This window comes from Cebidichthys violaceus, unplaced genomic scaffold (assembly GCF_023349555.1).
Source record: "Cebidichthys violaceus isolate CVI_PGR_0920_01 unplaced genomic scaffold, fCebVio1.0.p SCAF_86, whole genome shotgun sequence".
NCBI classification, from domain to species: Eukaryota; Metazoa; Chordata; class Actinopteri; order Perciformes; family Stichaeidae; genus Cebidichthys; species Cebidichthys violaceus.
Window position 1 is genome coordinate 122,691 of NW_027176971.1, and position 24,537 is coordinate 147,227.

General features: G+C 40.6%; 1 protein-coding gene across 1 annotated transcript in view; it reads left to right on the forward strand.

The window, feature by feature from the left end:
* Positions 1–24,537, forward strand: part of LOC137866577 (thyrotropin-releasing hormone-degrading ectoenzyme-like) — a 122,667-nt gene that overhangs the window by 72,194 nt on the left and 25,936 nt on the right. Inside the window, exons 5-9 of the mRNA XM_068702575.1 lie at positions 1,389–1,502; positions 14,685–14,822; positions 15,039–15,104; positions 19,195–19,260; positions 19,352–19,530. Coding sequence (XP_068558676.1) covers positions 1,389–1,502; positions 14,685–14,822; positions 15,039–15,104; positions 19,195–19,260; positions 19,352–19,530 — 563 coding nt within the window. The remainder of the gene's footprint in view (positions 1–1,388; positions 1,503–14,684; positions 14,823–15,038; positions 15,105–19,194; positions 19,261–19,351; positions 19,531–24,537) is intronic.

A 24,537-nucleotide genomic window follows, 5' to 3' on the forward strand; every position in this document is an offset into this window, starting at 1 on the left:
AATGTCCCCGAGCTCGTTGTTGTTGGTGGTGTGAGATGAGAGGTTGTTGTGTGCGTCACGTGGACAGACTGATGACTTTGGGGCGACGTGATTAAACCTGACTTGTTTCAACCGCAGTGTAAAGTGATGCAAATAGGACTTAAACACACACACACACACACACACACACACACACACACATACATGCACAGCCTCGCTCTTTACTTTACATACAGACTTTGATCAGTTGAAGGACAATTTACTGCAGGAACACTGAACACTGCCAAATATGCAGAGCAACACACACACACACACACACACACACACACACACACACACACTGTAACATTGCAGCGCGTCTCTTTCCTGCTTTAATGACGTGTTTAAAGTGAATTTAGAGGAAAACTTTTTTCTTTTCTTTTTTTTTTTAAGATCGTCTGCCATCCGCTCTGCAGCTGAAGCTGTGAAGGAAACATTCAGACTCAGAAACAAAGCTGGCAGGGACACGCGTTTGTTCCCAAACGTTACACCGTTTTCATTCAGGCCGCGTTGCCAGGAAACAGCCTCGGTCCAAAGGCATTACTCTCGCGGCCGTACGTTCCGCTATCGGCAGAGTTCAGTCTATTTTTCTACGTGCGCCGCTTTTATTAAACTTCACCGTTGCGTCACCCTGACGAGGTTCTGAAGGGGCCCAGAGACATGATGCAGGAGTCCTGTCGGGCTGAGCGCCAAACCCACGGCTGGCTTTTGTCAAACTTTGGCGCAACGTTGCCGGTTGCCCCTCCGGTGTTGCTGATGAACGAGACCTGCTTCATCGTGTCGGCCCTCTGGTGGTTTGGATCCACCAGGTGGAGACCAAGACGCTCCTTCTTGGCTGTAACATTGTGAATTTCTGCCATGCTAGCGGTTGGTCTGTTGGTCCACCACTTTGAATTGATTGCCCTGAACTTGTTTTCATGCTCCCCTGAGGACTTGTCCTACAGACTCTAGCTATCCCCTGTCTCTGGTGCAACCGTGAAGCTGACATTGTTGATTGTTGTGAAATATTTGAACAACTGTCGGATGGAGTGCCTCGAAATGAGGTTCAGACGTTCATGCTCCCCAGAGGATGAGTCGTACGGACTGTGGTGATCCTGTGACTTTTCATCGTGAGGCTTTCACAAAGAATTCAGAAATGCAAATAAAATGAAAAGAATTCATATCACTACATAGTAAATAAAGAGTGGATTCAATTCCTCTTCCGCTAAGATATGTTGAATATGAAAACGTCACCTTCAGTGTGAACCACTTTGCTTTTGTTTGGACATTTGCTTCCTTAAACACGCCACCAGAATGTAAATCGTTTCCGATAAATGAATTATACCCGACATAAAAACCACATCGGATCCTTTCTGCTTGGTGTCTTTCAGTGGTTTGGGGATCTGGTGACTCCGGTCTGGTGGGAGGACGTCTGGCTGAAAGAAGGTTTTGCTCATTTCTTCGAGTACGTCGGCACCGACTTCCTCTTCCCAAAGTGGAACATGGTGAGTAAAACAAAGTTTGATTAATTTCCAATAAGGTATTCATTTGTTTATCACACTCGCTCATCTTCCTATTAGGTTCTCAACAACAATGTACTTATTATACATTTGTATCCGATCTTTTATTCAAGACAAACAGAAAGTAAAGCTTTCAACTCAGCATGTTGATTCAGTTTTCTGAACCTGCGTCGGTTCGCTCATGGACTTTAATTTGTTTTCCTTCTGGTAGGTTTTAGGAGAGTTAGAAGTTCAGGTCAGATATTCATTTATTTTATTTTGGATTAAACCACGTAAAAGTCTCCAGACACCAAATACAACACGGGTAGAAAACATTCCACTTTGGTTTGAAAAAAGAACAGACACTTTATAAGAGATACAGAACAGTGGACATTGAATAAGAAGAGGAAGTAGAGGATCTCTCCGTGGACTCTTTTTATTGGTGAGGCTTGTGTTTTAGCAAAAACTAAAATTAAATGGAAAGAGGTCTGAGGATTATCCAGAGTAACCGGGGGCGCTTTCTGTGGACGAGTTAAACAAAACCCCATTCAGCACCATTGTACTGGTGGTGGTGGCAGAATAAATCTAAAATATCTGCATTGTTAGAAACCAGAGCAGGAGAAGACACTTTTAAACAAATTTGTTATTCTGTGTTTTTCTTACTGTCGACAAATCCCAAGACGCCAACCAACAATGTGTTAATCCGTCTCTCTATACTTTCTTACTTCCTGTCTGTGGCTCTCAGCCACGAGCTCATTGGTTCCTAGTGAAGAAGTAAATCTTTTCAAACGAAAATATATCATTTCGTTTTTAAAAAGACTCAGTAAACAGCTGGTGACTGTAGTTAATAGGGCATTTGCTGGGGACTATTTTCAGCGGTGGATTAATCCACATTTGATGCTGTAGTGAGTATTTCAATGTGGGATTGAGTCGAAATAAACTACAGTGTGTGTGTGTGTGTGTGTGTGTGTGTGTGTGTGTGTGTGTGTGTGTGTGTTCATGGTGATGAAAAACAGTGAGACTCTTTGATGTTTTTAATGGAGATCTCACACAATACATACATTCACTGCTACTTTATGTATTTCACGTGGGCTTTGTTGACAGTAAGAAATGTATAGAACATCCATAGACTTCAAATTCATATTGGTAAGAATCTCCAATCACATCGCTTTTAAATTGCGTTGTTTGCCACTTGTTGCCACTAACAGCCGACTAAAGTTACAACTAAATCGACTGGCTATTTATCCAAAACAGCTGAGTGTCGTGGTCATTGTATTATATAGAGCCATTGGACCAAAACACAAGTATGTGGAGGAACATTAAAGATGCTGTCCACTGAAAAACACGTATTTGCAAATTTGGTGGTTTTGCGTTTTTCAGAAGAAATGATCCTCTATAGTTTGAGTAATTCTCCTTCCTCTGAGGATCAAATATCACCAGCTGATCTGCCTTCCTCTCAGCTGTCTATACCATCTCGTTCCTCTTTGTCGTATAAACTTTACATAACGTATGAAACCATTTGGAGGTGCAGCGTGTGTTCATAAGAAGAAAGTTAAAAGTGTCTTTTGAGTAGGAGGATCTCCTGACTCCTCCTGAACTCTTCCACCTTCTTCCACTCGCACGGATTCCTCCGTCTCTGAAAGTGTTTTTTCCTGCAGATAATATTCAGCCCCGAATCTGCAGCAGATGAAATCCGATTTAGTTTTATTCTGCTTCAGGTGTGTGAGTGAGTCGGGCCCAAATCACAATGAAATTAGAAATAAAAATTCAAATTTGCTCAAAGAGTCCCAGACCCCCCGTTCCCCCCCGACAGACACATTCAATGAGAACTTCTCTGAGGAACAGTGCAGAACTTTAAATTACAGCACACGCACACTTCTTCCTGCTTTGTTTCCGCCGACGTACGTCGTTATTTACTTCCAATGTAGAAATGTGTTCCACCAGAAACCCCTTATCTCCCGCCCGCACACACAGTCTGCCTCTGAGCGACGTGGCATTTTTAAATCCCGGTTACTGCGGTTCTGCACGGCTGGACGCTTTAATAGAAACAAAGTGTTTCTCCAATAACCAGCACAACGATGATGAAGCGATCTGTTCCTGATAAAGCAATTTATTTATAATACAAGGTTTTTTTTTATTTATTTAAAAAGCAGTTTCCATCAGCAGTGAGTCACACAGTGCTGCAGGGAGAGAAATGAAACACAGCTCTGGAAATTAAACACAAACGAAGACGTGACAAGGAAGGAAATACGCCGTGTGTGTGTTTCTGTATTCAGCCAATCAGGTAGCGTTATATCATCACTTAAAGATCCCTCCACGATTATGTTGACGTCCTCTCAATGACTTTAGATACTGACTTCTATCCGTGCAAAGTTTGTCACCAGATTGTGCAGTTTAGGGACGTAAACCAGAACCCTGGATCTTCTTCTATCTACCAGAAAATCACACTAAATATTATTACATGTTTCGCAAACAAACACAGGACTCTGACTCAGGGGACCAGCGTCCGTGTCCTGTATGAAGACTAAAGTTCAGTAATTGTTTTTGTGAGCAATCTCACACGATGCTACGCCACTGAGTCACATGACGTTACGTATGTAGCTTGTGTTACGTTACAAACGTAATTGTTTTAAGATAAACCGTGATGTTTTTCCTAACCTTGGTGGTTTTTGTTCCTGCAACCTAACTGCAATGTTAACCTCGTCTGTGTACAACGTCAACCGTCTCACAACGTTTATCACGTTTCACAATCTTAATTAATAAAAACCTGTCCATTTAAAAATGTAAATGATGTGTTACAACCTTAACCACTACGTTAAACCTGACCCACACATCCCAACCTGAACCACGTTTACAACTTAAACCACGAACGTTAATCACATATTCTCAGTACTCCATGTTTCTGTTACTTTCTTAGTGATAATACAAACCATGAATATGATTCACACGTTGTTGGAATCTGTAGACTCTGTGCTTCAGTGTCCTTTTGTCTCTCGAGATCGTACGGACATGTTGCCGACACCCTGAGCTGCATGTGGCATAAAACGAGCCTTCAGCAGAACGTTGTAAACCAGCAGCTTGTTTTTCATTTCGCTGGGTCACTTTCACACCTTTTAAAACTTCGACTTCTGGATCTTTTTTGGGTTTGCACCAAAATTCAAACTGTCAAACTGTACAATCAGCTCTATGTGGAGCCATCGGGGGGGAATCAAGGGTGAAAGGAAGTCTTTATCGGACCTGATGGGTCTGTTTATTGTATCTGACGGTAACAAAGAGCTTGTTAAAAAATAATTGGTTTGGAGCAGCCAGGGCTGCAACTAGACCTCATATGACATAAACACTAAGTTCAGCTTTAACAGCAGAAAAAAACAAACCCACCAGACTCCTTTTGAAAATGTACCAAGCAGGTATGAAAGCAGCTCCAGATGAACCATGCCACTCAACCTCTCCAGGGTTCTCCCTAGTTTAGTGATTTCTTCACTACAACCACTTCAACATAGTCCAACAGAAGACCACACGGTGACTGTTTCATGTACATAACGTGGGTTTGTGTTTGCATCTGTTTGGGCGAGTCATTAAAGCGGCGTGAACACATGTTCTCCTCTCTAGCTCCTCATCATCAAGCTGATCACCTGAAGAGAGGTTCAGTCACCTTCTAAAGCCGCTCATAGCCTTTTGAATTAAACTGGGAAACACAGAAAGTAGTGTTTACTTTGCAAGTGCAGTGAAAGCAAATTAAAGAAAGGTGATAACACGCAGAACAAATTATGAAAACTGGAATTTTTTGGCCGTGGTCCAATATTTAATTAGCTTTATTTTAATTACCAAATACCAGTACAATGTGTTTTTCTGTACCGAGCAAAATCCATAATATGTGATTAATATGGACACAATGGAGCAGTCTGACCTCAACACAAACACAACAGCAGTGAGAGTAAGTGGACTATCAGTGTAGTTCATTTACTACTTCTACATGTTTCTACAAATTATGGCTTTTCATTTAAAACTATTAGATACTGATTAAACTAATGATCCCCGAAAACATATATAATCATATAACATAACATATATCAAATCACAACAACGCTAAATAAGGTTATTTGTTTACATTTTCAGAACATGAATCTGAATATTGCATACATTTACTGTTTCATTTTGTTGGCATATTAGAGTCAAAGGTTTATAGGATATTTTGGATTTATCTTTGTATCACGTAAAAAAATCCATTTCCTGCACGATGTTTGCTGATAAAATGTAGTATAAATGAGTGTGTGGACAAAGCCCTCTGTAGAAAGCTTCAGCACACAGAGAGGAATGAAGGTGTGAAGTTTGGTGGATGTCAGAACTGCTGAAGTGGAGATTTCTGGATCAGAGTCTGAGAAAAACTCCATTGATAGAAAACGTCCGTTAAATTACAGAAGACTTATTTAGAGGAGTCTACAGGTAAATAGGGTCAAACAATGAACTCATAGATCTCACCATGAAACTTCACCACTTCATCACTCACATTAATACGATTATTTTTTGTATTACAAGTTTTCTGAAATGTTTTGTTTAAACATGCAAATGAGTATTATCTAATGGTAACGTTTGGTGAATTTAGGAGAATTTAAACAATGTTTTTACTTCTAGTGTCTTGCCTTCAAATTTTGAGATTTTTTTTCCAACCGCTGCACAACAAGCACGGAACACATTATCTGTGCTAATCTCTGCTGATCACAAACAGAGCGACAGCAGTACAGAGGTGAACGTCCACCAACAGATACCTGATGTGAAACTAATAGACTTCGACTTCTGGATCTAAAAAATGAAATATTCATGTTTTAAAGAGAGCAGAGAGCAATCAATATTAATTTTCTCCTCCTTGTTCTTCTGCTCTTACAAAGTGACACATACCCGATGAGAACAGAGGCTGTATTTAAAGTCATCCTCCCTTGTTCATGGCTGGTTTCATCCAGGGGTTACGTGGCAGTAGATCTATCCTGGTTTACCTCATTTAAAGTAGCAAATCCCATAAATATTATGACACGGTACATATTCTGAGAGCCGTTTATGGAAAAATATCCAGACAGGATGAGCTGTTTTTTTTTGGCCTAATCCAGTAAATTAAATAGCAACTCAATATCATGATTAAAGGATAAATCTGAGGATATTCTTTAATTGTCTTATAGTCAACAAATCCCATGAAAAGAGTGAGTGTGTCTGCTGCACCAAATACTCACCAGAGAACCAAATGTGGATTCATCCGCCGCTGAAAATAGTCCCCAACAAATGCCCTATTTCCTCCTGTTTGTTTGATTGAAAACTACAGTGACCAACTGTTTTAATAAGAGTATATAGTTGTGAATGTGTTGTTTGCTTTCTTGTTTTTCTGGGAGTTGTTGACAATAACAAGAACATTTTTTTTAAATATCTTCAGTCTTCGTCAGAGATTTGCAGGGTTAGCACATACACTTGTCACAACTCAGCTCTCTATGGGGAAAGGGAAGCAACATTAGATGGATTTCGGTAAATAAAGTTATTCATTGCAGGATTGATTAACAATAAAATAGGTGAACAAAGGGAAAAATGCCTGAGGAGGTTGCTGAATCTATATGAGAATAAATAAAACCAATAGGGAGCTTTTTAAAAGGTCTTACATACTAAACCCTAAACAGAAGAAAAGGAAAATGAAACCTCTAACTTCCTCCTTACGTTATGTAACGCAGCGGGAATCATCAGTATTGTCACAGTGACGGCTCTCACTTTAATAAAGTGCTGTTGACCCTAAACTGTGCCACACCTGTCAGGCCATGAAACCAGTATTCAGTACGAAAGCGGCATCTGTCATCGGGACACGTTTATATGACACTGAAATAAAAGAGGAGGAGGAGGAGAGGAGGAAGAACAACAGGGGGTGGTAGGGTGGAAGTGAAGGAGGACGGAGGACGAGCAGACGTTTCAAAAGTTCAGCAGCTGCTCCTGAACGCAGCCCCGTCCCTCCATCTGTGTGTAAGTGTTTACACTGACTGTTGGCCCATTAACCGTCCTCCACATGTGGGTCCATCTGGTTCATAATGGCCACATGGACCAGATGGACCCCCCCCTCTCTCTCCAGGTGACTTTAAGTCTCTGTTAATTAGAGCTGATGTCTCATTTAGTCCGATTTTTCTTTCTCACCGAGTTGGTTTCGTCCAAATGTGCCATTTAACTAATTAACCGATTGTGTAATTTGCGGTGGAGTCCCATGATGCAGCCTGTTTACCTCTGTCGGTGTGCGTCTGTTGGCTCTGAAATTAAAGCAGTGGTCCGTCTTTACTCCAGGAATTAGTCCAATCCTTTGAGGAGGGATCAGGAATTAGTCAGATTCACTCCCGTCAGCCAAGAAAAAGATTAATTTCAGAACCGTTTATCTGACACATAGTGTGGTTCACAGTCTCAGACGCTCAGAAGTGCTGCTCTCAGCTGGAGGCTCTGTAGCTGCCAGCCAGCTGGAATCCAGTTTTCAGCTTTTATCCAACTACTGGGTGCCCCCCCCCCCCCCCCCCCCCCCCCCCTCATACTACGGTTCGTATGATATCTTACTAAAAGTTACTCCTCATTTTTCGTGCGTTGTCCTACAAAAGTCCAGCAACATTTGTCAATTTCCGCTCATTACAGGCAGTCAGTCTTTTCAAAATATATCTCCACCTTTACAGGAATCTAAGTTACGTTTCAACAAAACTACTTAGTTAGGTTTGGGAAAAGATCGTGAAATACTTTCAGGGAAAGATTGTGAATTGTGTTAAAGTGGCGTGACAAATAAGTCAATATTGACTTCATGTTTCACACGTAGAGCGGTCTCCTGCAGGAAATATTGGTTTTCTTGTCATACGATGCTGGTTTTGTAAAGAAATGAATCACATTAATTCACTATTGTTCCCAACTACCAGTATTTTTTCATTTATTTACTGAGAGATGGACAAAAGAGGTTTGCATGTCCCATTTACAAAACGCGTGGGTTTTTTCTTCAGTGTTTTTGCGTTTGCGTCTGTTTGGGCGAGTCTTTAATGCAGCTGAATGGCCACTCGATGAGCACATTTTCACCTCTCCACCTCTTATTCAGGCTGACGACCTGAAGAGAGGTGAGAATGTGCACGTCAGTCGCCTTTTCAAGCAGCTCGCACCGATTTGAAAAGAGAGCAGACCAGGACAAACTCAGTGAGAGTTGATTTGTAAGAGAGAAAAAAAGACTCCACTGAGGAACCTTTTTCGAAAATAAGTAGTGTTTATTTTGTAAAAACAGAATCAAACAACATAAACGTGTGTGTAGACTGTTGGACGTTTTGCTCACTTTCCACTCGGCCCTCCTTTGTTCTCCACAATCAATAACTTCTATTACAGAACTCATGGGTCAGTTTTGCATCCCAAAAGTCCTCCACGGCTCTGATGAGCTCGTCCCTTGAGCAAGGCTTTAGATCCTTACAGATGAAGTTTTTCATCGACTGCCAAACAAGCTTATAGGGTTCAAATCCGGTGACTGTGGCGGAGTCCTCACCCAGTTGATTCACTCGGATGCGATGCAAGCCGCCGCAGCGGTATGCTCTGGATCCTTGTCCTGGAGGAAGCGGTGATGTGGCCCAAAATGTTCCCTCGTGTACGGCGCTGCAATTTCTTAGATGATCGCGTTCTCGAAATAGCGTCTGTCCACGTTTCCCTCAAAGGTGACCAAAGGATCCGCACCGTGGCGTGAAATCATTCCCCAGACATGGAGCTTGAAGGGATGTTTGAAGGGATGTCTGGCAACAACGTGGCCGTTTCTGCTGGAACAAGACCCGGGATAAGCATGTTGTGCCACGTCTCCGCAGACTTGAGTCACTGGAGGGCCTGCCTCAGCCGGGTCTCTTTGTTGTGCTCTTTTGTAATCGACCAGAAGGCGGCCCTTCCAAATTTCCACCCGAGAATCTGTTTCAATTTTCTGCTGTAGAGCTTGGTCCTTCATCTTACTGCTGCTCTTTGTTGCCTCATCAATGGTAGTCAGGATATCACTGTGGAAGTCAGGAAAGAGAATTAGACTCAGGAACACCTTTCATGCACAAAGGAAAACTTTACCAGCAGTTTTTCAGAGATTGTCATGAAGCTCCACTCTTGTAGTGGTTCATTCTTTCGTCTACTTACTGGTGCAGTTTCCTCGGATGTGAGCGTCGCGGTCGTCTCTCCTTGAAGTGATATCTCACTCTGCGCCACTTTAATGCCGAGCCTTTCAAAGAGTTGCTGGATCTCATGTGCCGATATTCCACTTGCCCACATGAGCCGATTCTGTTGGGAACTCTCTCTGTGGATGTTCGTAAATTATGGTCCATTGAGAGTCAAATAGACCATAAAGCAGGGTATGCTTTAGGGCGGGGCTACACTATGATTGACAGGTCTCTACCGTGGCGTTGTCCCTCTTTTCGTCTTACAACTTTAACTCTTTCACAGTGTGTTTTCACGTCATGAAAGTTAATTGTAACATGATTGGTCGCCTAAAAAATATTCAGCATTCGGTTGTACTTAGCTCCACCCTCTAGTGTCACTTCTGGTTGCCAAAAAAAAAAACAAGATGGCGACGGCCAAAAAACAAGTTTGCAATGGCCAAAAAACCAAACGGGCGATAGCCAAAAATGCCAAACTTAAGGCTTCAAAATGGATAACGGATATTGTGCACTGTCTTTCATTTGTTTTCTGTGACGGCAGGTAAACTGCCCTTCTCTGCTTATTGTATGTAAAGAATGAGATTCATCAATAAAGAGAGCAAGGTAGACAGAAAATGAAGTGCTGTGTTTGGGCTCTACTGGCTCCACACAGACTTACAAAGGCCCTTCACTCAGCACGACAATCTAGATTGAGGGGGCTTGAAGACCTGGGACCATGACACACAGATGGCCTATTAAGTGTAAACAGAGAGACACGCTCTGATGCTAATGATGTGTTCTGGGCTCAGTAAATAGCAGACTACTCTGCAGTAGGCTTTACAAAATGCCTTTTGATGTAAAACACTTAACATAAAAACAGTAGTGTCACAGACCTGTCTTTGAGAATCTGATCATGTCAAAAATGACGCAAAAGGTCCACAAACAATACAACATAAAAGCAGTACACATATTTATTAAACAGAACAGGTTGCACAGGTGTAATAAAACAAATGTAGCTTTTAATGTGTGTCTCAGGGACTGGGTGATATGACGATGCATATCATCCAAAAGGCCGGTCACGTCCTACAAAAAATGATATCCCCCAAAATAATCAGTTCGTTATCCACGTATTCATGAACGAGGAAGAACAAAAGACAGTAAAAGTGGACCAGAGAGATTGGAGGTGGATGGGTCCAACAAACGCTGCTCTTTCTGGCAGGAGGCCGCCGTTTGTTCCCAATGTGAAACAGGAAGTCAACTTTTTGTTTCATGTGAAGACGGAAGTTTATTTTGAAAAGACAGAAATTGAAGCGTTGCTGGACCTTTGTAGGTAAACGCACAAAATATGAGGAGCAACTTTTCTTAAGATGTCAAACGCACCGTTTTATGAGGACACGTTGCATCAAACAATATAAAATGTCTTTTCAACTGTATTAGTTTAATATTCATGGCAGTTGGACGATGCTGTACGTTCGAATCGTTGAATGTAGGAGCAAACGGAGAGCTGCTCAATATCCAGAAACGGGTTTTAAACTCAGTCCAATAAGTACAAGAAGAGCTTGTAACAAAGTCAGATACATAACAGTCGGCTTTAACATGTGGTTTCATTTCATGTAAACATGCTATATTGTGATGCATAACGCTATGGAGACATGAAATGACCCATGTAAGCGTTAAAGGGTTTGGTCATATCAGCCAAGCATCCTCATCATTGGCTTTTACGTGGCCAATTAAACGTGTTAACGCAGTACTTTTTACTGCTTTGCAGGTCAGGCTGTTGCGACTTAAAAAACAACCTTCCCTAGAAATTGTAGTCACTATAATGAACTGTAATCTTTTCTATTATTGCCGGACACGTCTCTAATGTGTCTGGTTTTGATTGAGCTACTGTCGATAAAATACACCAATTTTGTTGCATGCAAAAAAAGAAAATCACTGTGTATTGTGTAATTGGCTGTAATTACAGCACAAAAAATGAAAGCAGGGGAACAATATAAAGTACGTTTTTTATTACAATGTTAGGTCTAATTGATTTAACCAATAAACTCATGAAAGAAAACAACTTTTATTGACGGTAAACATGTTTTTTTTTACTGTTCACCAGACTCCTTTTAAAAAATCATACCGTTTCTTGATTTGTTGAGGTATTGGACATTTTATAGACTTTGTGAATTTCTGTCTATAATTATTTGTGCCTACTTGTAAATTCAACATTAAATGAAATACATTGAGTTTATTTCGTTGTGTAAAAGACATACTGTACTGGTGTGTCCGCTGCTCCATTTAAACATTAATGATATTCCTTGTTAACAGCAGATAAAGTCTCACACAATTATTTCTTACTGTTTATCATTCAGTTCCCCTCGTATTGCTTTCAGTTTTGCTGCAGTTCTGTTGAATAATGCATCTCTTGACTTTCATGTAACAGAATATAAAATATAATCATTAACTAGAGATGTGTTTCTCTTAACTGAATGAATTTGAACAATATATTTAATGTTACCTAAAGCATAAAAATAACAATCTGTATCAGTGTTTTACAAAAAGCATACAAGTTAAATTTGCCGAAATAAAAAAAATAATACGATGAAGAAGCAAGAAATTATCTGCAAAACGCCATAAACCAACTGGGGAGGAATTGTTTCTGTAATCTCACATTCATGGACATACTTTATCGCCCCTACACAAGCCATGTAAAGAAACACTTTAAGTATTAAATGAAGTATAATGAAACGAAGGTAGAATATCCTGTTAACAATTTCATTTGGCTGCAAAATATTTATTTAAATGTAGATATATGAGACCTCCAGTTTGTCTTCAGACAAGTTAATAGTGCTTTAATCAGTGATTATTTGTGGCTGAAAAGCCCACAGCGGGAGCCTGCAGTTACAAAAATTTCAGAGCTGCACAACCAAATCCGCTTGTGTAATCGCACGGCTCACGCCGGCGTCACTACGACAAATTTAGACCAAGCGTGACAAGGCGGCGGTGCAATCACTGTCATCAACGAGGGGTCACGTGTCAACCAAGTGCGGAGGAGGGACCCTCCAGCAACTTTAGATGGCTGCTACTATGCAGTCTTTGAGATTGGACCTCCGTCCCGTCAGTCTTACACCTGTTATTAGATGTGTACATTACCGTTAAGCTTCAGGGACAAAGGAAACATAACCGTGTCTGAATCACAGACCTCTCAACACTTTCTGATTATATTCTTACGTTCAAACTAATTGAGAATATATTGTTTTGCAAGATGAATATTTCATGCAAGTAATAAATAGACAGAGCCCCATCTGCCAAAAAGTAGCCTGATCCCAGTGGACGCTGCAGACTCTAAATCTCTTTGGTGATTCTAATATTCATTAAAAAATAATGAATGCCTCAAACTTTTGTTTAACTAGATGTAGATGTGTTAGCAACAAATCTACTTTATTAACAACTTTAATCCATGAATTACACAGAGCCACATTGGACCAAGAATTAGCCATATCCCAGCAGATACTGTTAATTTAGAAAAAGTTCCTGTTCACCCAGTTCATTAACGATTAAAACTTTGTAAGCCAACGATTCCATTGCTTAACAAGATGGAGGTTCATTAAACCCAAATCTCCATAGTAAACACTGTAATCCATGAATTAGACAGAGCCGCACTACTCCGGATTTAGCCTGATCCCAGGGGTAATTTGGACAGAGCTCGTTACAGCTCTACATGTTTGCAGCTGTCTATTAAAACCCTGAAAGCAGAGGAGGAGGAGAAGAAGAGATGAAACGGGAAAAGGAGTAATGGGAGGAAACGAAGTGAGGAAGAGATTGACAAAAACAAGGAGAGGAAGCGTGAAGGAATGAGTGGAGTGGAGGAAAGAAGTAGGGGACACCTAAAGAAGGGTGGATAAAATATTAGAGGAAACGTAGATTAAATGACAAGATGAAGGAAGAGACGAAAACAAAGGAAGGAAAGGAACAGACGCAATAATAAAACGAGGTAAGGAAATAAGGAGAGGAAAGAATTAGCGGTAACTAGGGGATGAAGAGTGGAAGCAATAAATGAAAACAAGAAGATAAACAAATATTACAATATATTAAAATTATCCTGATTAATTACACAACTAAAGCGTAGTTTAATGAATTAACTGTTCCACTAAATCACTGTTTGTTGACCAACTTCGTTTTGCCAAAACTGCATAATTATTTAATTTGAGTCTGGCGAGAGCTGAACTGGAAAAAAACCAAAGCAAACCCCAAATTAAAAAAAACGCTGTGAAGAGTGTTATTCACATTTTGGGGATCACACACACCAACATTGGGGGTGACTCATGTCCAATACTTGGACAGATCTGGGTCCCTTCTTTTGGGATTAAGGTGTCTTTTTATTGTAAGCATAGCTGGAAGAAAATCCAGATTCCACAAATCACCGGATAGTATTAACGACATTCTGGGGACTGTTACACGTTCACACACCAACATTGTGGGCACTCACCTACTATATGAGGACAAACATTTGGTTGGTGAGTCACCAACATTGTAGGGACTTGCCTATTATGTAAGAACAAACATTTGGTTGGTGAGTCGCCAATGTTGTGGAGACTATTACCCGTTCACACACCAACATTGTGGGGACTATTACCCATTCACACACCAACATTGTGGGGACTATTACCCGTTCACACACCAACATTGTAGGGACTCACCTACCATATGGGGACCAGCAGCTGGTAGGTCAGTCCCTACAATGTTGGTTAGTCCACCACAGTGTTGGTGACTCTACTACCAGATGCTGGTCCCCATAAGGCCGGTAAGTCCCAGCAATGTTGGTGACTCACCCACTAGATGCTTGTCCCCATATGGTAGGTGAGTCACTACCTTAAGGGGACCAGCTTCTGGTATGTGACCAATTCTACTATTTTTAGGAGTATATTGTGGATTTATGGTTTTGGTTTAGAATAAAGTTCAAGTTTAAAGGTTGGTTGGACACGTAGGGGTTACATGTTGTGACCAGAGAATGTGAGTGTCAATACAAGGTCTCCTTAAATACCAAAGATAAATATGTGTGTGTTTTCAGGAGAAGCAGCGCTTCCTGACCGATGTCCTCCATGAGGTGATGCTATTGGATGGGCTTAGTTCCTCCCACCCGATCTCCCAGGAAGTGGAACAGGCGACGGACATCGACCGAGTCTTTGACTGGATCGCCTACAAAAAAGTGAGTCGCCGCAAAAATTCATAGGTCCTCATGAATTACATAATCTGAATGAAATGTTGTGACACAGGGATAGCGTGATGATTGGTTGGATAGCTTCTATGGCTTGTGAGCGAACAGTTCTAATGAAATTAATTGATTAGTGTCACGCTAACAATTGAAGCATGTTTTCACTTGTTATTGTGTTTGGAAAAAAGTGTTTCTTTGCGCTGCCTTTAGGGGGCGGCGTTGATCCGGATGCTGGCTAACGTGATGGGACAGACGCTGTTCCAGAAAGGACTTAATGTAAGTTCATGTCATTCTGCAGGTCCAGCTGTGCAAACAGAGGTTTTTTATCTAGGACAACAGGGAGAGCCGAGGTTTGGCTTTAAAATGGTTTGTCACCTGGATTGAGGCTGAAGCTGTGTGGGTTTTCTGTCTGTGTGTGTGTGTGTGTGTGTGTGTGTGTGTGTGTGTGTGTGTGTGTGTGTGTGTGTGTGTGTGTGTGTGTGTATGTGTGCGCAGCCATATTTTGGCTAAACCCTGACTGCTTGGAGCACACTGAGTATGCAGATGGACAGTGTATAAATGGATTTGGCTTTGAGTTTTGCTATTTTCTTTCTGCTGTAAAACAATACAACAAAACACTATGAGTGACCTGAATTCAAGCTGTACAGCGGCGACAGTTATGACACTCAAAGGACAGATTGTTTTGGGGGCTCTAGGACGACTGATATTCAAAATATTATTCCAAAGCCAACAGTCCTAGTAACCCCTACCACGAGACACCAATTAAGTTTACAGTTTATGATCATATTTAATACATTCAGCTGTTTAAATGCTGCTCAAAGCTTGAGGAGACGGGAGTAAAATCAGTCAAATTGTAAACATGAAGAGGCTATACAATATCCACAAGTGCACATATTTGTAGAACATGTATATTGATAATATACATGTTCATGGATCAATAAGCTTTGGACAGAATCAATTTAAAACAAATGCTTTTTAAGTCATTGGCTTATATTAAAAATAAAAAAGAAGCAGTTGGCTTACAGTAATCATTTTGGGTCTTTTCATACCCGACAACATATTGGAAAACATTTTCAGACTGCGCTAGTCTAACGTTGAATTCAATTTGTTGTTTTGTTTTATTACTTAACTCCCATGATGCTTTGCCTCGCGGTAACCCGTCTGCTGCTGGTTGCTTTATGCAGTTGGTGGGAACAAGTAATTTTCTTTCAATGACAACTGAAACCCCCTGTGGTCGAAGTCGCCTTGTCAGGTGAATTTATTAATGTCTCGTCATGTGATGCCCCCAAAATAAAACTCAACCGTCCTGAGCTGCAGTGACAAAGATCCGGGCCCAAAAAAACAGCAAAGCCTCACCCCAAGTCCACCGTTTGTTGAGGAGGGAAAGAAGAAGAATTGGGGCCAGTAAATAGCAATGCTGTCAGTGTCATAACTTTGTATTCATGTAATAAACACATTCATGTCATTTAGCTGGTTATCTGCATGAGAACTAGACTATATGCTCACTATAATCTTCTGCTTGTAGTGATCAATTTGACCCGCACAGATCACTACATTCCATTGAATCAAATCTAATAAAACTTCCCGAACTCCCTTTTCCTCAAACCTCCAAAGTCCCGCTTCGTAAAACCCAACGCCTCCTGAAGCCGCTGGCTTTTAGAGGTTTAGGGATGTTTGCAGAGTGTCAGCAGAACATTTCAGGAACTACCAGAAGTTCCTTGGAATTATGTTTTTTTGTTTTGTTTTAGCTCCATATCCGTCTACTTAGGGAAAAGCTCAAAGCAGAATTCAGAACATTGATCCGTGATGCAGAAAGGAAGTTTGGCTGTTGTACAAAGTGATGAAACATGAATCGGAGAGAGAAGCTTCATATCGATGGGTCCGTTTTACTCCGGAGATTTGGAGGATTTTGTGTCATTGAATCAAACCGCTAAAAGATACAGCAGAGGAGATGATGGCGTCAGAGGTGTAAATGAAGGAGCGCGCTGCATTATTTATCATTCAGCCTCGCGGAGCTGCTAGCCGGCTCTCTGATGGGTCACATTTAATCCTGAAAATTGGAGGAAAGCAGTTGGCCGTGAACGTGAGGATGATGTCATATGATGTAAGGTGAAAGTGGGTTAAATATAGCTTTTAATCTGAATAGAGGCATGAAAATATGTATGATTCCCCCCCGTACACACACACACACACACACACACACACACACACACACACACACACACACACACACACACACACACACTATGTCCTGATTTTTCTGCAGAAACTGCCGGTGACCTGGAACATACTGAGAACCAGATTCTATATAAAAACACTGCTGATCCAGCAGCAGATCACAGAGAATAGTGTGTGTGTGTGTGTGTGTGTGTGTGTGTGTGTGTGTGTGTGTGTGTGTGTGTGTGTGTGTGTGTGTGTGTGTGTGTGTGTGTGTGTGTGTGTGTGTGTGTGCGTGCGTGTGCGTGCGTGTGCAGGTCTACGAAACCAAACTGCAACTCATTCTGTCTCATTCTGAGTCATTGAAGTTATACTTTTCTTAAACTATAATACTAATAAAATAATTTAGCCAAAACTAAACTCCAAGAAACCGCCGGTCTTTTGAGGAATCCAGATGTGTTGATGTGGAATGGAGGTTGAGGTTCATGTCATCCTCAGAAGTGTAGAAAACACTAATGATGACTAATTTATTAATGACATTATTATCACTCGCGTCCATCTCTAGGGAGCGTTAGGATTCTATCCATCCTAGTCCTGATTATCGGTTCGGTTCCTTATCGATGCTCTTATCGGATCGTTTTCATTATATTGTGAGAAAAAAAGACATTTGATTAAGAAAATAATGAACTTTTCTGTATTATTCTTGTATGTAAACGAATAGTCTTTCTTGAGCAGCAATACAAAAACCTCTAAAATCTTTAAAATACATTCTCAGTCAGGTCACACTTCTGTGTGTGTGTGTGTGTTATCTCTGCTCATGTCATCTGTACTAAAGGTGAGAGTGTGTCACCTCGCGATAAAGAGCCTCTTCCCTATTAACCTCCATAAGCACCGAGACACCTGACTGTGAGGAATCTTGTGTGTCCCTGAGAACCAGATTAGAGCTCTTTCTCCGTAGCTGTTCCGCGTTATCTTCTACTTTCCTGCCTTTTCTAGTCGTTTCATAAACCCACACCTTTCCACCAGCCCTCCCAAAGCTTTTATAACCTCGATCCTCTGCTGTGGAACAGACTTTTCTAGACGGGGATGAAACCAGACACGACCGTCACTGACGATTTACAGGTTGAAAACGAAGCTGCTGCCCCACTAAGACTCTCTCCGGGGGCTTTTTGAGGCTTCACCTTGTTCATTAGCCGAGAAAAGTACCAGTTTGAAGTTTGAAGTCAGAGCCCAAAGCCCTTTAGACTCACTCAGCGTGGCTGGCGTGTCACGTCACGGAGGCTTAAATTCACAATATTCAAACGGTAAACACATTTAGACGCTTTGAAATGTTTCTTGTTTAGTGTTCACTCACAACGTTGGCTCCTAGAATCAACAAATTCACCGAGGAAGTGGAGACATGTCACTTACACAAGCAGGTGTTACGTAACGTTCATATTTAGACGTCAACATTTGGTTCCAAAGCACTGCAGACGGGGTTGCTTTACTTTTACTCGTAAAAGTAGCAATACAACAGGGTAGAAATACTCTGTTACAAGTAGAAGTACTTCGGTAAAAGTACAAAAGTATGAGCATCAGATACAGTTTCAGTACGTTTGCACAAAAAGGGAGTTTGGCTCGGTGATTGGTGCGTGACAAAAACACAGTGCAATAGTAAAAGACAATTTAAAAATGTATGATAAAATATGATAAACAAACGAACTAAGAGAATGTTAAAATCATGAACGTTGGGCAAACAAAATCATTGAATGTAAAAAAGTGGATCGCCGTTTTGAAGCCTCCAATTTTGGCGCTTTGGCCGTCGCCATCTTGGTTTTTTGCAACCAGAAGTGAAGGAACTCTGGTTTCCCTCAAAATGTAGATTGTGTCATTTCAGAAAAGATCAAACATTACTTTTCCTCGAAGGAAATTATTTTGCCAGAGTTTGATCAACGATGACAATAAAAGAATAGCAAAAAACAATAGAATATAAAATATAAACAGATTTGCACAATATAATAACAATTAAGTTTAAAGATGTAATACTGAAACCAATGCAAAATAGAACACAATAGCAATACGAGTAAAGTAAATACATAAAGTAAAAAAATCAACTAAAACCTTTTTTGTAAATACCGACATAGCTGTAGGTTGTGTCTACCAAATGATGTCACTTCCTGTCACACAGTGTGTTTAAACTCTAATCTGTTCTGTGTTTTTCGTTTTTTAGGATTACCTGCTGAGTCACATGTACAGCAACGCAGCCAGAGACGACCTGTGGAGCAAACTGTCTCAGGTAACACTCTCATTAAGTGAACTTTGTATTGACTACCCTATTACCAGGTTATTGGTGATGGATGAATCATGTTTTGGTTGGTTTTCTCCAGGCCATGCGTTCAGAGGGGCGGGACATCGACATCGGGCAGATGATGGACAGGTGGACTCTGCAAATGGGCTACCCCGTTGTTACCATCAGCAAGAACCAATCAGAGCAGCTCCCCACTCATTACATCACCATCAGCCAGGAGCACTTCCTGTACGGACAGGAACTCAGGAGTAACAACAGGTTGGAGTTTCAAGTTTAAAATCTGTTTTACGCTGTAAATGTTGACGCAAACAAGTTATTATAATATACCAACCTATTTCTGAGCTTTTGCGCGGTGAATAAAAGCATCAAACAAACAGACTCTTCACTCAGGAGACCGCTGTTCGACCCCTGTGTGAGACGAGAAGTTAACGTTGAGTCATTTGTGACACAAGTTGCGTACTTCGGTAACGTCAATTCCGTCGTTATTTTAACCCAAACAACGATCTTTTTTTTAAAACTAGCCAAGTGGTTTTGTTGCCTAAACTTAACTGAGTTTCCTGTGAAGATGGAAGTTTATTTTAAAAAGACTGTATGCATGTAAGGAGAGGAAATTGGAGTAACTTTTTGTAAAATATAGTATTATGTAGAACAGAAGTACTCAAAATGTACACTTGTACATACAAGAAGGCTCCGTAGTCTGAACCAAGACAGCAAACATTATCACTCCAAAAACTTTGACAAAAGGCAGCGTGGACCAGAGCCTTTCACAATAAAAGCCCCTAGACATACACACTGCACCTGTTTACCAGAGGAAGCTTAATAGAATAGCTTACTATTTAGACACTGCTCTGGATCAACAGGATCGTGGTAGTTGATACTCTGCATGTGAAATTTATTTCAACCTTTTTATTGGAAAAGTACTGCACTGTTGCAAATTTGCATCGCCGTCGATTTGAATATTTTTGATGCAAAAATGACATTTCACAGACGTGCTGTGACGTAAAACCCCGCCTATCATACGACTGGACGATTTGAAAATAGAAACAGTCACCAAACCCTGACCTGATCTACGGTCCACCGCCTCCCTCAGGATGACCTTTACTTTTCAAACTCCACTTCTTGCGAGGCCTAAAAATAATTGTTCTCGAACTTTTGGTCTCTAGGAAACGCTAGCTGGCATTTAAACAGCTAGAGTCCTCCCACACATCGGTTCTTCATGTCGTTATGTCATTTCATCCTCCTGAAACTCTTTGTTTCACACCTCAATAACTTTGTCCTGCAATTTCTTCTTAAAAAGCACTTTTCTAGTTTTATCTTCACATTCTTTACCACCTTTACATCATTTATATTTCATTTATATTTAATTCACGTGATGTTTTATTCACATCCTTCACAACCTCTGGAGATTTTTCTTTTCGCTGTTTTATCGACCCACTTTCTCCTCCATCAATACTTCATCAGCTCCTTTCCTCTTTTCTTTTTGTTTACCTGTTGTTCACTTCTATTCTTTTCTTTCTATCATGGCTTTTTTACCATATCTGACATCTACAATCACTCTGACCTACTCGGTTTTTCACCAAAAGTTTCCTCACCTTTTTTGTTTCCCTTCTTTCATCCGCTCTCTTTCTTTGTGTTTTCGCTCTCGAGGTCTCATCAGCTGATGAGCTGAAGCTGTTTGTCTGTAGGTGGAGCTGAACTCTTTTCTTTGCAGCTCGTTGATTGTCACGGGGCTGCGTTCAGACGCGCTCGGTGGTCCCGGGGCGCTCGCCGACGCTTGTAAAGAGAAACTGTTGTTGTGCTTTTAGCACAACTGTCGGCGGATCGAATCAGAGGCCGACGCTGCTGTTTGATCCTGTAGAGCTGCGTTCAGAAGCACAGCAGCGTCCTAGAGTGTTACACACTGTTGACTTAAACTCCTGATTTATTTATTGACGTGCAGGGAAAAAGAGAATACTTGGAAATGTTCTGAAATACAACAACAATAACTGGAAGAAATTTAAATATCACTGGAAAGCCGACGACCAGGTCAGTCAGTGTTTTGACCCGACGCTGATAAAAAGCAACTGTTTAATGCTTTTCACACAAATGATGACAGCGTTTTGTTGAATAATCTGCTTTTCAGGGGTGATGATTCAGTTTACAGCTGGTTGAGGTCAGATTGTTGTTGCCGATGGTTCGAACAAAAGTATTTAATTATGTTTCAGTAAGAAAGGTACTTGGTTAAGTTTAGGTAACAAAGGTACTTCGTTAGGTTTAGGTAACAAAGGTATTTGGTTAGGATTAAAGGTAACAAAGGTACTTGGTTAGGTTTAGGTAACAAAGGTATTTGGTTAGGTTTAGGTAACAAAGGTACCTGGTTAGGTTAGGGTAACAAAGGTACCTGGTTAGGTTTAGGTAACAAAGGTACCTGGTTAGGTTTAGGTAACAAAGGTACCTGGTTAGGTTAGGGTAACAAAGGTACTTGGTTAGATTAGGGTAACAAAGGTACTTGGTTAGATTAGGGTAACAAAGGTACTTGGTTAGGTTTAAAGGTAACAAAGGTACTTGGTTAAGTTTATGTAACAAAGGTATTTGGTTAGGATTAAAGGTAACAAAGGTACTTGGTTAGGATTAAAGGTAACAAAGGTATTTGGTTAGGTTTAGGTAACAAAGGTATTTGGTTAGGATTAAAGGTAACAAAGGTACTTGGTTAGGATTAAAGGTAACAAAGGTATTTGGTTAGGTTTAGGTAACAAAGGTATTTGGTTAGGATTAAAGGTAACAAAGGTACTTGGTTAGGATTAAAGGTAACAAAGGTATTTGGTTAGGTTTAGGTAACAAAGGTACTTGGTTAGGTTTAGGTAACAAAGGTACTTGGTGAGGTTTTGGTAACAAAGGTACTTGGTTAGGTTTAGGTAACAAAGGTACTTGGTGAGGTTTTGGTAACAAAGGTACTTGGTGAGGTTTTGGTAACAAAGGTACTTGGTTAGGATTAAAGGTAACAAAGGTATTTGGTTAGGTTTAGGTAACAAAGGTACTTGGTTAGGATTAAAGGTAACAAAGGTATTTGGTTAGGTTTTGGTAACAAAGGTACTTGGTTAGGTTTAGGCAACAAAGGTACTTGGTTAGGATTAAAAGTACTTGGTTAGGATTAAAGGTACTTGGTTAGTTTTAAGCAACAACAGTGCTTCAGGTTGACTTTTTCACAGGGGACATGAACAGGTGTTTCCTTGATCAACGTCCTGTGTTTGTTTGACTTGTGTATTATTCTCTAACATCTAAGTGTTGTTCACTTCCTGAATACATGAAGCTTAACAAACTAATAACAGCTGATCATCTCACTAATTGCCTAACAACCGACCATCTGTCCCTTAAAGAAAATCAAGCTTTTTATTTAATAAAAAATCTTTCTTTTTGCAACTTTCTCTCACTTTTTTTTAACTTAAAGTGTCGAGGTGACATTTAGTTTATTTTATGTCAAACATTTAACATTCTTCTCTTCTTCCAGTTCCCCGGCGGGTTTAAGGGAGACGTTTCAAATTTGCGTCTTTTTTATTTTCTCAGCATCAAACAAACCGACGCAGCGAGGCAAATAAATGCTTTTAAAAGAACTGAGCTGACAGGAAAAAAGATCAGTGACAAGGAGAAACCAGAGGACAGCCAACGACGAGGTCGAGCTAATGATACTGAAAGTGTATCAAGCGGGACATAAACACGTCACGACTCATCTCTGGGACTGTGGCTAAAGAGAAAAGAAGCCTTGTTGTCACCCGACAGGTAAACAGAGATGTGATTGGAGGACGAGGAGCGGCTTTGTGTTTGATTTAATGAGCTTTAAAAAGAGACAGACATACATTATTCATGAGTCTGCAGAAACGCAGGTGTAAGTGTATTTATATCCTGGTTTGGCTCTTTAAAGCAGACACAAAGTGCTGGACGAAAAGAATGAAATGTAGAATAAGAAGGAAAAAGCAGTGTGATAAAATAATAAGACAAATATGACTTTAATTTCTTAAGAAATGGAAAAACTCAAGTTAATACAAAAGTGCCAGATTAAACAATAATGTGAAGTACCGCTTTAACACTTTATTGAGTCGAGACTGAAGCGAGTCCATTTTCTCTTGTTTGCCGTCTGAAGTGCAAATATTACTTTTCATGTCTGCATAGACACGAGGTCGGCTGTCCTCTGGGGACAAAGACAATGGAGACTGCTAATGTGCTTCTTTTTTTAGCTGTCCCTCTCATATGTCAACAATGGGAAGAAAGGTAACTTAGTACATTCACTCCAATGCTGTTCATGTATCATTCAAACTCTGATTTATACATTTTATTACTGTAAACATCGTCAAATGGATTTTTTATGGCTGTTGACAATATTTTCTTATTTTGTGGAGAATGAAAAAGAAATGCCAAAAAGTGTGTGTGTGTGTGTGTGTGTGTGTGTGTGTGTGTGTGTGTGTGTGTGTAGTCGGGGTTAGAGAAAGGCCCATTTACCAATCTCATAACAGCCAGGTGTTGCCGCGGGCAATAGTGGATCAATACCGCTGCCTAGCAACCAGATATTTATCTGATATTTATATCAACATGTTGGACAGGAGTGGAAACCAATTACACACACACACAGACACGCCAACACAGCACAATGTGTGTATCAATATTTGATCAACACGAAGGCTGATTATTTTTCTAACAGTGCAAGTGTGTCAATGGTTTATTCATCACAGACAGAAACCAGCTGAAAACACACACACACACACACACACACACACACACACACACACACACTCTCACTCCTTAAATGCATGAATTAAAAGGGTAAAACTGATAACACCTGTTTTTTGTCTTCAGTGGGACAGTCGGCGTTCTCTCTAGTGGTCACGCTCTCTTTGTCATCACAGCCACGAATTCTTTCCTTTCTCATCCGGGCAGCACCAAATTCCAAATTAGTTGGCACCAAGTTTGAAGGGAGACGGAACAAGTCACAGAAGTATTCAACGAAAAAATGATTCAGAAAGGCGTACTCATCCTCTGGCAATGGGAAAGGATTCTCTCTTTACTGTGTGTACACACGTTTAAAACCTGCATATACTGTACGCACCAATTGTGGTGGAAAAAATATGAAAAATAGAGCATGATCCAGATCCACTCCAACTTTCTATGGGCTCTTTCTTGGGTTACGCTCCATACTTCCACCAAGTGTCATCAAGTACGCAGGCAACGCTGTCATCCTTCAATGTTAAATTGTCGAGAGATTATTTGACTAATATGAATGCTGCATTATGTGTG